The 13,282-nt window shown below is 37.6% G+C and overlaps 1 protein-coding gene across 1 annotated transcript in view; it reads right to left on the bottom strand.

Moving 5' to 3' along the window:
- PCSK5 (proprotein convertase subtilisin/kexin type 5) overlaps positions 1–13,282 on the bottom strand; it is a 259,883-nt gene that overhangs the window by 109,074 nt on the left and 137,527 nt on the right. The window contains exon 10 of the mRNA XM_067315277.1: positions 4,867–4,970. Within this exon, the coding sequence (XP_067171378.1) occupies positions 4,867–4,970 (104 nt within the window). The remainder of the gene's footprint in view (positions 1–4,866; positions 4,971–13,282) is intronic.

The following is a 13,282-nucleotide window of genomic DNA, read 5'->3' as shown; positions in this document are numbered from 1 at the left end:
CCAGACCACTGCTCTCAGCTGCCTAGGCAAGGTTCTGGTTTGTGTGGCTCACATTTGGAAATGGCATGTTATATACTTGTTTCTTGATAACTGTAATTCTCAGAGTCTTAAAATCCTGAGACTTAATGTCTGGTGAACAGGAGTCTAAAGCCTGGCTTCTCCTGATGTATCATTACATCAATAGTTTAGAGAATGACACTACCGAGGCTGGAGCCTTTTACAAGGACTAGCATATTTGGAAGTAAAATCTGGCTTAACAGGACTGCCTGGGAGGTGTAGAGCTGTAGAAATAGCTCTTTGTCACAGCTTGGCAGTGAAGCCAAGGGCCTGCTGAGAGGAGGTGGCCAGAGGACATGGCATTAAGGGTATTCCTGGTGAGGAAACGCTGCCTGGAAGCAACAGAACACGGAGAGAGCAAGAGAATGAAGTCACCCATGAGACAGTTTGTATTTGCTGATGTTTCTCAGTAGGTTGAACCTGGAAGACACTAACAGCACTCAGGTTTGTCTTCCTGAAAATACCAGCTTCATTTTTCAGTCACAAAAAATCATGAGTCTAGCTGGCATAGGATATAGTTTACTCCCCTCTTACAAAGAAAGGCCAATGTAATTTCATGTGACTGGTATCAGGTAACCAACTACCCATAAATGGGTTCTTACAACAGCCAGGCTCAAAGTCCACGTTCCATGCACCATGCACCATGTCTATGGGCTGTAGGGCTGGGTAGGACTTGATATTGGCTCTTAGTGCCATGTGTGTATATCACCTGAAATCCCTAAGATTGGAATTTGAAAGGTGTTTTGACATATGTACAGCTTTGGTTGACAACTCAGTCCCTAGAGTGTTTACCAGTTTCAAGAGTCTTACACCAGTTTCTAGCAATGATTTCAGAATAAAATTTAAAAACATGATTTAAAATATGCAGCAGGGTGTAGCTTATTTATCTTCTCTGAAATGTATACGCAGTTGTGCAGATTCTCACACTAGTCTCTGAATTTGTGCCTGGCTACCGGTTGCCTTACAGCAATTTAAATCTGACCAATCATAGGAACAGAGATACTCTGATCTCTTCATCATTCCCAGAATTGGTAATGCTCTGCTTACAACAAGATTAATCACCAGTTTTATTAAACATTTTGATTAAACAATTATATTCAAAGGCCATAAAACATTAAGGTTAAGATAAAACATTAAAACATCTCTCCTAATATAGCCAGCTGTGATACTTTGTATAATCTAAATGGATGAGATTTAGCTTTGTTAGTCTGTTATTTCCTTGCAAACCACATCACTCTCAGCTTCTGTAGGAAGAATACCTCCACTGGGCCTAGAAATGGCCTGAAATGGAAAAAAAGTGCTGTTTTTGATTTCTCTTTATCTTTCATTGACTGTATGAGGTGTTATTATCTACACTTTGGAGCCAGGAAGAGCGAAGCATGTTCTCTAAAATCAAAAAGCACTTCCCTCCAAATGGTCTGCTTCCCCAGAGAACTTTCTCTGACAGTATGTGGAGCTTCAGTTACATACAAAGAATTGTTCAGATGATTTGATCATTATTCTTAAAACTGCAGTGTTTCATTTGGTTTCTTTCAACCTAGAAACTAGTCGGCATGAAGGCTTTTTATGAATGAAGGGGAAAGTTCTATTGTTGACCAAACAACTGGCAGAACAAAGAGCCACTGCATACAAATCTGCCATAGCAGAAAGAGAGCAACAGTTCTGGTATCTTCTTCACAAAAAGAGGAAAGATGTTCTCTAGTTTTTCTCCATATTATTGGTTAATTAACTGCTTTAATTATAAAAAACCCTCTGATTTTGAGGTGAAGTTGAGCATAACGTGTCTCTTTTTACTAGTGGAAAATTTTATGTACAACTGACTAGACCAAAAAATGAGTATTCAAGACTTTGTCTTTGAGAGTACAAGATAATAAGTTCCTGTGTAAAGATATCTACTGGCTGACAATGAAAGAATAACTAAAAAAACTAACAAGAAAAAACTCTTGTCCATTCCTAGCCTTATTCTGTTGACATGCATTTAACGAAAGCTGCTTATTTGCCAGAAAATGAAACAAACAACTGCCTTTGCTTTGGTAGATCACTGGCTGGCTCAAGTGCTTTTCATGAAATAATGTTTCTTTTTATTAATGCAAGACAGAAAAGATGGAAATCTTGTGACCAATAACAACACGTGTGAGCTCCTGTGTGTGTTCTGCAAGGGAGAAATGCTGGGAGTGACTATAGCGAGGCTCGGTGCTGCCATGCAGCCCAGCAAAACATCCCACTGAAAAGGCATGCTGACCCACTTTCAACTACCAGCTTTTGCTGACCCTTTGTGGAGTTAGAGGTTCTTCCAAGTTTTTGTTGTTTTTACCCTTTCAGTTCTCATTTCTAAAGGAGCAGGCATGTCTCTCTCTTTCTCCTCATTTTTTTCTTTCTTCCCCAGCATGCATGGAAGAAAGGGAGATTGTTTCTTGTGACTCTCTTTGCTTTAGTTAATTTTAAAGACAATCTTCCCCTCTCTTCCCTTGTTATGGACATGCCTTGGAAGAAATATGGATCTTACCATCAACAAAATTATGATATAATTCCTTTAGGAACTCAGTCTGATCAGAGTAATTCATCTATGAAAAACTGTACTTTAATTGTTACTCTTGGCAACACTGAAGGATAATAGTGTAATATTATACTAAATATTGCCACGTGCAATAGTAAAATACTGTTTCAGTCTTGCCAGCAGCAGTGTGCAAACCCCTTTTGAGTTCAGGTTTGGATGCTGTGATTTAATCTAAATCTTTTGCTTCTCCTTCTTCCAAAACCAACAGAGGTTTAAAGAGAGTTGGATTTTTATTGGAAACATTTGCTCAGCCTAAGTTGCCAAAATAATTTAGTTAAAACTCGTGCTTTTATTTGGGTTAAAGTTGATTCCTGAGCTCCACAGAGGTCGAGGCACTTAGTTTGTCTTCCTTTTTTTCAGTCCACCATGGAGTCTACAGCAGAGCTCTGCCAGGTCAGGTTGTGTTTCTTGACTTCCAGTCCCACAGCTGAGCTTATCTATGTTCATGATTTTGCACAAGAGGAGGAGAAACCTTTCTCACCCCTTTTCCTTGCTATCTATCTGCTACAACAAATATTAAAACGTGTGGCTCCCAGGATCCAGATTAAGCTAGCTGCAGTGGCGAAACAGTGCAAGTGTTGCTGCTGATGCTGCTACTGCTGGGGTATTAGTGTGACTTCTCCTCTGCTAATGAGTGACAGCTGCTATGAAATGCATCACAGGGTGTTTGCCTTTCTTGGGAAACAAGTGGAAAAACACAAAAAGACAGAATTTTGAAAGTGAGCTGGGGAAAAAAAACCCTGTATTTCATGCTACCTGAAAACTATTGTTTGAATTTCAGATAACTCCAATAAAATGATAATACAGTCACAATCTCCTGCCAAAACTTTTTAAATTCTGGGGAATGTTTCATAATAACAAATACTGTTATGTTATCATAACTGAGGAAGTATCTATTTCTTACTCTATGCATTTTTGCATGTGGGTACGCGTTTTCTGTACATGGGACAAAACCAGTCTCATGGATGTCAAAACCTTCGCATGGTGAGGGGCTTGGAGTCAAAGACCCATTTCTAAATCTATCCCCTGTAGTTAGGGTCTGGTTTAGATCCACAAATGAAAGTTTTTTTTGTTTGGTTTCTATTCAGTTGCAGCAGAAATGTCGTAGGTCAGAATGATATATTAAAGATACTCTGTGGAAGCAGTGCCTTGATCTGGAATAGATTAAAGCTAGGTTTCAGTTTTAAAGTGAAACGAGGGAAAAGATTTGATGGTTCTTACATGTTATATTCTGCTCTCCAGAGATCGTCGCACAAAAGACTTCAAATCAATACTTATGCTGATCTTAAAACAGTCCTGCAGTCTTGGGCAGAAATCTCATGAAAAGAGAACCAGAAGTAAGCTGTTCTCCTTTTTTTTAGATGCAATCCAGACTGAATGGAGTAAGAGTTTAGTGAATGGGAATCAGAAGCCAACCCATGTTGAAATACAACATTGTATGAATTCAAGGTCCAGTTTCATCCATCTTGAAAATATGTCTTATCTAGTGGTACAATTGTTTATTTCTGCTTGCATTACAAAAGATACAGCCTAGAGAGGTAATTTCAATATGCAGTTGTAAGACTTAGTCTTTTTCCTTCTTTGCCTTGGGGTGCAACAATGTAATATACTGTACATCTTGAGGTTATATCTTGTCTGACAGAATTTGTTCTAGATCACTGGTTTGTCACCGGTTTGACAAAATTTCAGAAACCTTTATTACAGCTGATTGAAGAGTATGACTTCTGTCCCATTAAAACCCTGATAGATCAACATTTTTTTTGTCCTAAATCAGAGAGCAATCTTAAATACTAAAAAATGTAGGGAGAGTCATATAAAGCAGAAATTTGAAAATAGTTTTGTCATTTTTAATCAAAATGGTCAACAATCCTAAATGAGAACATGGGCTGAATCCAGCAACTGCTACAACTTCAACTCTAGGCTATTCTATTAGTATACTAGCTATACAAGCTATACTAGCTGTACAAGGAAAAATTCAAAAACACCTGATTTACTTAGTTTTCTTCCAGCAGTGCACAAAGTAGGGCTGAAAGTGACTACCAGGATCTGGCCAATACATTTGGTAGATGCCACTTTTGTTTTTAGTTATTTTAAGAGCTTTTCTTTATTAAAGAGAGGACTGGCTCCTTTTGTTAATGAAAGACTCAAAGCTAAGCATAACATAGGGTCAAACAAATTACTTGAGATTATTTCCTCTTCAAAAATGACAAAAATCCTTTTGCCTCTGATGGCAAAGAAGAAAGGAAGCTCACCCTTATAACCAGCCGCATTGGTTTTCCAGTCGTTAGCATTCAGATGTCCTGCACGTGAAGTTCTTACAATAATATGCTGTATGTCTCTCCAGGTCAGAAATGGACTATGAAAAGGGGAAAGACAAAGTAACAAATCAGACATATTTTATAAGAATGGAGGGATAAAAAGTCATGTAAGCTAGAAAATATCCAAAGCAAAACAATCCAAATTTCCCTATGCTCCATTCAAAATAATGTCCTAATTTTACAGAATTACTATATCCAACTATTTATACAGCCTGGAGGTTTGCATTAAGCAGACTATAAAGATATATAAGTAGTATTCCACTGTATGAAACTTTTAATGCTTTGCTAAGCAAGGGAAGATAAAGGAGTACATTCACCCAGAGGTAATTCGTATGACCACCAACCACTGCACCTGGTTACCTACCTTGACCAAAGGGAAAAGAAAGCAGAATGATGGCTCACTGAAAAGCTTTACTAAATCTTAGTAACTACACCTTCAAGCTGGCAATTTCTTTAGTGTTTCAACTCCTATTTCAGATGCCTCTGTTGTTATTCACTTGGCTATTACCATTGGCCTTGGAATTCACTGTGGCTCTGCTGGTATTTTTTAAGAAGCCCAGACTGCCAACACCAAATCTGAATAGTTACACAGCAAGTGTTTGATAGCACAGAGGTAAATTACTTTAACGGAGTCCTAATAACCTGTCTGCTGGGACAGTGAAAGACAATGCTGTTTGCATCTTCACTATGAAATTACTCATTTATCTTGCAGTAATAGAGGAAATCTGTAAGAAGTGTAGTTTTCTTACTGCTCGTGGATCCACGGTCATATATCCCAAGGAGAATTTATTTTCTTAAAAGACCATTTAAAGAAGCATGGCCATAATAGGGGTCTTTTTACTGTCTCCTTCCAATTTCTCAGTTTTTCTATCATTTGTAAGAAGAGGAATAGCATTCCATTTAAAATGTAGTTAGTGGAGGGAATGATATGGGTAACTAAATAACTGTGAGGAAATAAGGACTGTAGTTCACACCACAACTCCATTCAGTTGTAATGATGAAGACAGATCAGAATGAAGTCTATCAGGCTCAGTGTTGGTTGTCTACACTGTCCAGGTCTAGAGAGTCATTGAAAACCTGGAAGAACTTGGTTCAATTCCTTAACACTTATTCTGTGTCACTCAGAATGAGAAGTCACTTGAGCAGGCAGACAAGTGACTTCTTCCAGGTGCTTGGGCTTACAGCACAAAGATGTATGCTCAGGCCCTGCTCTCCTACCACATCGCCCTCCTCAGTTTCTCTGGCCTCCACTCACAGGTGGAAACTGTGTGGGGAAGCAGGAGTGTGGAGAAGACCAATCCACGAATGATTTGAGTGGGTCACTTTCCGGGGCGAGGGGGACATCGTCATCACATGGAGTGACCCTACGCTGCTACACTGACACATGCTCTGGTCACTAGAAATTTCAATGAGAAATATCTTTGGGAAGCAGCCATGGGGCAAAAAGAAACTTCCAGAAATATCTGATTCTTCTATGGGCTCTCCTGTCATGGGAAGACATAGAAAAATCTCACTCATCTCCCTTTTGGATGTGCACAGCTGAATGTTGTGTGGGTTGCCTCCCTGCCCTGCCACTGTTTCATATCTTCCAGAATTTGTTTTCTCAAAAGTATATCTTCTTGGAAATACTTGAGTAATCAGCGCTGTACGGCACTTAACTATGGAAGTAGAATCTTCTGTGAGCTAAAATCAAGCTAGTGGGAAAAATCAATGAATAGATGTGATAGTATAAAGAAACGAGTGCTTTCTCTTTCTTTCAAACTGCATAAATTCAAGTTTTTAGATGACAAATTTCACCTTCCACAAACTGGAACTTCAGGAGACAGCAGTAGGGACACCGAATTTGCAGACTGAGAAACTTGCCCCTTTATTATCCCCAGTGAACTTACAGACATATATTGATGAGTATTAACCAAAAGGAATTTACCTGTCTGGGTGAAATTACAGCAAATGAAAACCAATTACGTTTCAGAACTATGGTCCAAAAATCTATATAACGGAGAAAAACTTGGGATGTAAAGGACATTCACTCACATAACTGATTTTTGCACATTTCACTTTTCAATAGCCACATAATCCACCAGCTTGAAATCCAATAGAGTTGCCTAAAAATGTCAGACTTCTTTTATGCAACTAGGTTGTACGGGACAAACCAAAGTAGGGTACCAAAGTGTTTTACTACACATGTTTTTCTTGCTTCCCTTGCAGTAGCACCATTTTATTTCTGAGTGTATCCTTTCCTTCACAGAATATTACCCTGGGGGGATGAGGGCTCCATGCTAAGCTGATGTAAACTAGCACCTTTCTAGCTACAGTTGGGATATCACAGGAAGCAGAGCTGAAATAATCTGAAGAAGGATAATGATTTGTAAGTGAATCTCTTATTTATTCTATACAGATTTTTTTGTAATTTCTTCTTAGCTGTATCACTTTGTAACCATTTAATTTCTCCTCTGTGCCTGTGTATACAAGGTATGTGGGTAGTCTCATGTTTAAATTATTAAAGGAGAGCTGAGAGAGCTGATGCCTGCTGGCCCTGAACATTTATTCAAACATTAATATGCTCATAGATAAAGGCTTTCTTTTCTTTAAGGTGAAATCTCTCACACTAGACAGCTGGACTACAATGACAGAAACTGTTTATCCAGCTGAGCTGGTAAAAACAACTGCAAAAAAAGGAAATGTCACGGAATGTAATGAGCATTGACGGCTTGTAAGAGGGTATGCTTGGACAGTCACGTAACATGCTTCAAGAAAAAAAATAACATTTTAGACCAGCTCAGGAATTTCATTGGGAGTCTGTGTAAAGTCTTAGGAAAACATGTTTCAGGCCTTCAAGAAGACCTCTAGGAATCTCAAGAGCTGCATTCTTTATAATCTGGAATCTAAACAATCTGTTATTCCATAAAGCAAGCTGTCCATGCTCCTGGTGAAAAATAAGGTACTAAAATACTCCTCTCAACTTTAAAAGGAGTGATTCAAGATATGTCACATTCAACTGATTTTTTTAAAGAGGAATGGAAGATAAAGGAGATAAGGATATAGTAGTCTCCACTTGATAGTACTAAACTCTCATAAATTGGAATTAGTCGCTCAGTCAGAAAATGAGATTACATATCAAAATCAGTTTACTTTTAGAAACAAAAACCATGGCATATCTTGAAAACTGAACCATTTGCTGTTTTATCTACCATCCTTATCTAATCATAAAAAATAATGCAAGAATTCCTGGAGCAGACAGCTTTTGATCAAAGGCCTGATTTCCAGGACACAAAGAAGGTATATAGTTGAATCAATCTGCCTCTCATACAATCTCCACATCTGTTTGCTTACTGCAGAAGTCATGAGATATATTTTGTTTATGTTTTCTTCTTAAGGAATGATAGTTTGGGCATATTTATATCTAGAGATTTAATAGTATAAGAACAGTATTCAAACCAATTTCTGGAGCCTACAATCTGACCTTCACTATACTAAAAATTGAGCTGTTGCCAGACTGAAATTTCCTCTCTACAGTAGACACCTCATTTGAAACAAAATAGGTCTGCAATTGTTTGTCCATAATTTTTTTCAGAAACTTTAATAAAAAAAAAAGAACTGGAATGAAGTCAAAATAGCAGTTCATTTGGAGAAAGAAGAGGGTTTTTTGTTTTGTTTTTTAAACAGGACAGTCAAGCAGCCAATTCTAAAGCATCTGGAAAAATCACAGAATTGGTCAAATATTTGTAAAACATGTCAAAATTGGAACCTAAATGAGTAAACAGTTGTTTGCTAGCCATGTGGGCCACAGACCCAGACAAGATGTCACTGATGTTAATTGATTACCACTTGATTAATCTCAGAAGAATTAATGGCTAAATACCTTGAACTGAACAAATGCATTAACAAGAACAATACTAACTTTGCTTGATAATGGACTGATTTCAAAAACTGGGCAATTTCCTTCCAAGAAAAAAACTTTTCAGTGTCTCATCTGGAATTGCCTTGGGATTATACATACCAGACAACACTCAAAATCATACCAGAATAAGCAGAAATGAGAACAATTAGGTACGAAATTGTTTGTCCAACAGCCAAAAAGTAATGAATGTCATGTCCGCAACGAACTATTTATACACTGAGGTATAGCTCTTTCTTTTTCAAGCTTCTCAAAATGTTTATGAAACAAGGTAAATGAGAAAAAATGAAATAGAACAAGTGCATTAAGTTACATTACAGTAATAGTCATTTGAGATTTAACTGTATCTTTAAACAGGAACAAATATCATTATTCCAGCTGCTTAGAAATAGTAGGTCATTATTTTTGGCCAAATCTGATTTCTTCATTCCACAAGTAGTCTCTCTCATGACAATGGGTCTAATCCTGGAAAAAGTAAAGAATTCAGGCACTATCCTTTTGCATAATGATTCAGTGACAAAAATAACTGTTTAAAATAAATAATTGGTGCAAGAGGGACAATTAGCAAAAATATCACTGAATGCAATAATGATACAAATGGGATCAAAATTTAGTCTTGCATTTTTAGTAAAATGATATGATTAGCAAAATGAATAATGATTGCTACATTATCTTCATAACCAGCAGTTTGAGTGTGACGATGATGGTCCATTTGAAAAAATATTTCTTGTCAAAATAGCCAAGGCTGATGAGCATTGCTAGAAGAATACAATAAACTTTTCTTCAAATGATCAGGAAAAAACACAGTATCAGAGGGTGGATTAAGAAAAAGAACCACCTTTCAATCTGGAAGTATCAAATGACCTTATTTGGAAATCTTAGCTATGACAGGACAGACATGGATAATTATTTCTATAAGCCATCTAAAAAGTAATCTCTGTGCCCCAGACATCTTGTAGTGCAGTAGGAAATAACGCACAAATTGTTAATAGTTTTAAAATTACAGCTTGTGTTCCAACAACAGCGTTTTCATCACTGATGTCTGCATGACCCCACCCTTAAGGGCCCTATGACAAATTTCTAAACATCGGATAACAAACAGTTGCCTGGTTTATTCACACGTTCCCATTACTTACAAATCAGCCAGCGTGACCCATGCAATCTACAGCCCTATTACCTGCCCTAATGGCCCATATTTATAGCCCCATGGACAGGAATATTGCCTATGTTAATGGGAGTCATCCTTCTTTCCCAGGTTGCACAGAGTCAGTGTGAAGATGCCTATTGCAGCACAGGATTTTAAGAAGAGTAAGACATGAAGACAGCCTCTGATTGTTGTGCCTATCACATGCTATCTAAATGGCCTACATTAAACCATTTTATTCCTGAAAATCGGGAGATACAAAAATGGACCCCAGTGTTAAACAACCCAGTCATGCACACATATGGACACACACAACACACGTTTTTGACATGCCTGACCCCTTAGAGGTTCTGAGCGTCATGTCACTCTGCAAATAACCTTACTAATTCCCTGCTAGAAAAGTAAAGAAAATCATGCGTTTGCTGATCAGCATTTAGTTCTTTCACTGTAATTTTTTGTTTCTGCTCTGTTGTTTTTTAACCTGGTAAAGCACTGCTCATCCAATTATTATATCAAACAAAACCTTCCCTTACTTGGTCAGTTCAGAGTTAGCCCTCCATTCTGTGCTTAGAGTTATTTTCTGGGTTCCAGGTGGCACTTCAGAAATTTCTCACTTCTGCTACTAATTTCTGATTCCCATTCAATTTCACCGAGTGAGAGCCATTTGAAAGAAAGACAGGACAACTCAAGTTTGGCTAAAGATAAGCTTTGCTCAAAAAAATTAATGGCAGTTGAAAATACCATAAGATAAAGGTCAATTATTAGTAGTACTGAGGGCACATGCAATAGACCTCTGTCTAAAGAGATGTGCAGTTAATGATATTTGGGGAAAGTATCTTTCACTGCTCTCAGTGGCCTTTTACACTAATTGTCATATTTCTCCTCTTTTTCTATCAACATCTTTATTTAAGTCCTGGATAAAGAAGAGCTGTGTTATGGCTCTGGAAACAATATGCAGACTAAAACTCATTAAGAGTGCGTAATTCAAAGCAAATACATTATGAAATGCCCTGACATTCACCAAGGATCACTGTGGCAAGACACACTGGATCTGTCCACTCCAAAAGTCACTAACAAACTTTAACTTCTCTATATGATTAATATCTTGAACATATACACTTTAAACATCTGAAACTCACAAATTCTAAAACTTCAGAAGCTTTTGGTTTAAAGCTGTATCTTTTTAAAGTTCTTTTCAAGGTACTAACATTTGCCTTTACAGCATCATTTTCATCAATTTATGTCTGGCTCTACTTTATGCCATTCAGTTGATGTTAGTGCAACATCTCCATAGTTTCTACAGTGCATTCTAATCTCTTAATGTGTCAGTGTTTAAAGGCTTTTGGATTGGCTGCAATCACCTTTCAGATTATCTTATTATTGATTTTTAGGGCAAAACACAGAGCATTGGTGTACAAATTTAGATACTGCAAGCAATGGGCTCAGTATATACACTGACAATCTGTCCTGCTTCAACTTTTTCATGGTATTGTACAGAGGCTGACACAATTCTTTCTACAAACAAACCACAACAAAAAAGTGTAGAACCAAGATAGAGGTGATGACTGATAGGTCTTCTGAAAAACTCCTCAGAAAGCTATTCTGAAGGCTCTGGAAAGGGGGAAACAGAGGCATATTGGTACGCACAGGAATGACAGGGATCCAGATGCAAGAAACAGGATGTGAAAGACATGAGATGAAACCGAGGTGAAGATGGAGAGGAAACAATCAATAAAGGCCATCTGAATGCAACAAAGAGGGACATGGTGTCTTCCAAGATCAAACTGATTATTTAATATGATAATTAAATTAAACTAGATTAATCAGTTCCGTCAAAATATGGATCCTCAAACCTTTCACAGTTAATTTTGTTTTGCCAAGTTATTCCTTTCAGAAAAAGAATATTGAAATGCTTCTTGTCAACACTTTTCTGTTTCACAGATAGGTTCCGATTTTTGTACAGAAAAGCTTTTGTTGTTTTGGGCCAAAGCTATTTAGATTTTTACTTAAAAATAGGAAAGTATGCCCTAATTTTAACTAAAAATAAATCGATTTGCTTCCTTGTGTTGTGTTTTCATCCATTATCTTAAACGAAGCAGAGCAGAACAATAAGTGAACTAGAGGTGCTAGAGCTGGTGAATACCATTTTTTCCTTTCAGAATTCAGCACTTGTTTCAGTGCACCTATATGGGCTAATGGTCTCGTTCTGGGCTAGGTGAAACCTTTTGCTTGCTTGACATATTCTAGGTCTGCTCACAAATATAACAGATTCTGTATCTTGACCAAATTCCAAAATCAATATTTAATGATTTCATCTAACTTCCCAAAGCAGTAGCAGTCTCTTTCTTTATGTTTCCATACACGCTGAATTTTTGAAAAGGGGCCAATTATGCTCCCAAAAGAGCAAGTGTGCTATTTTTAGCTATGGCAGTGACTCACAGAATAGAGTTGAAAAGCAGACATGCCAAAGAAGTTTTGCTAAAAATATATTAATAATTGATAATAAATATATTAATAATTGATAATATTCACACATATATAATCAATAGCCCTCTGCTGCAAAAGTGAGCATGTGCATCCAGTTTGTTAAAGCCTTCACTTTACTCATTTTAAAGAAGATCAGTGGTCTTCTAGCTCTCTTTTCAGGGAACAAGACTGAAGTGCACCCTCAAAGGAATCAAGAGAAAGTGCAGTTGTGCTATAACATGATGGATATACTCCTTTAGACTAACAGCAGGATAATCAGCCATATATTTTTGTACCTGTATCAAATCTGCAGTGCACACAGTGATGTCAGAGTCCAAAGCCTGTAGAGTATCATGCTTTTCCCAGATGCAAAAAACAGCGCCAATAAGAAAACAATGAGTGGCCCATCTGCATGTTGATACTGATGACTTTCTGAGGAGTAATGACGATTTTTCTGAGAAGACAGGTATCTACATCATGTTCCTGACCATACCTTCTCCAGAGGAAGAATGAAATGGGACTACTCAAAAGCAGTGAGTAGAGTACTCAAAAACAGTGAGGGACAATGATGGGAAAGCAGCTGCAACAAAACTTTGGGTGAGCTGCAGGTTTCAGAATTGATGTGACTGTACATCTGGGGAAGCCTTACATTACCTTAGGGTAATATGGGGAACTATGATAATCACAGTGCCCAGGCTACTGATTTCATCTGTCTGCCCATTCCAGTATTGCTGTACTACTTTTAATATAATAGAGCTACAACACTGTGTTAAAAGGGGTCTCAAAGAAAGCCTGCAGGGAGACTGTAGTCCAGCGATTCTGCTCCTCTTCTTGTTTTTTTC

This window comes from Apteryx mantelli, chromosome Z, assembly GCF_036417845.1.
Source record: "Apteryx mantelli isolate bAptMan1 chromosome Z, bAptMan1.hap1, whole genome shotgun sequence".
Lineage (NCBI taxonomy): Eukaryota > Metazoa > Chordata > Aves > Apterygiformes > Apterygidae > Apteryx > Apteryx mantelli.
This window is presented reverse-complemented; position numbering and strand designations above follow the sequence as displayed.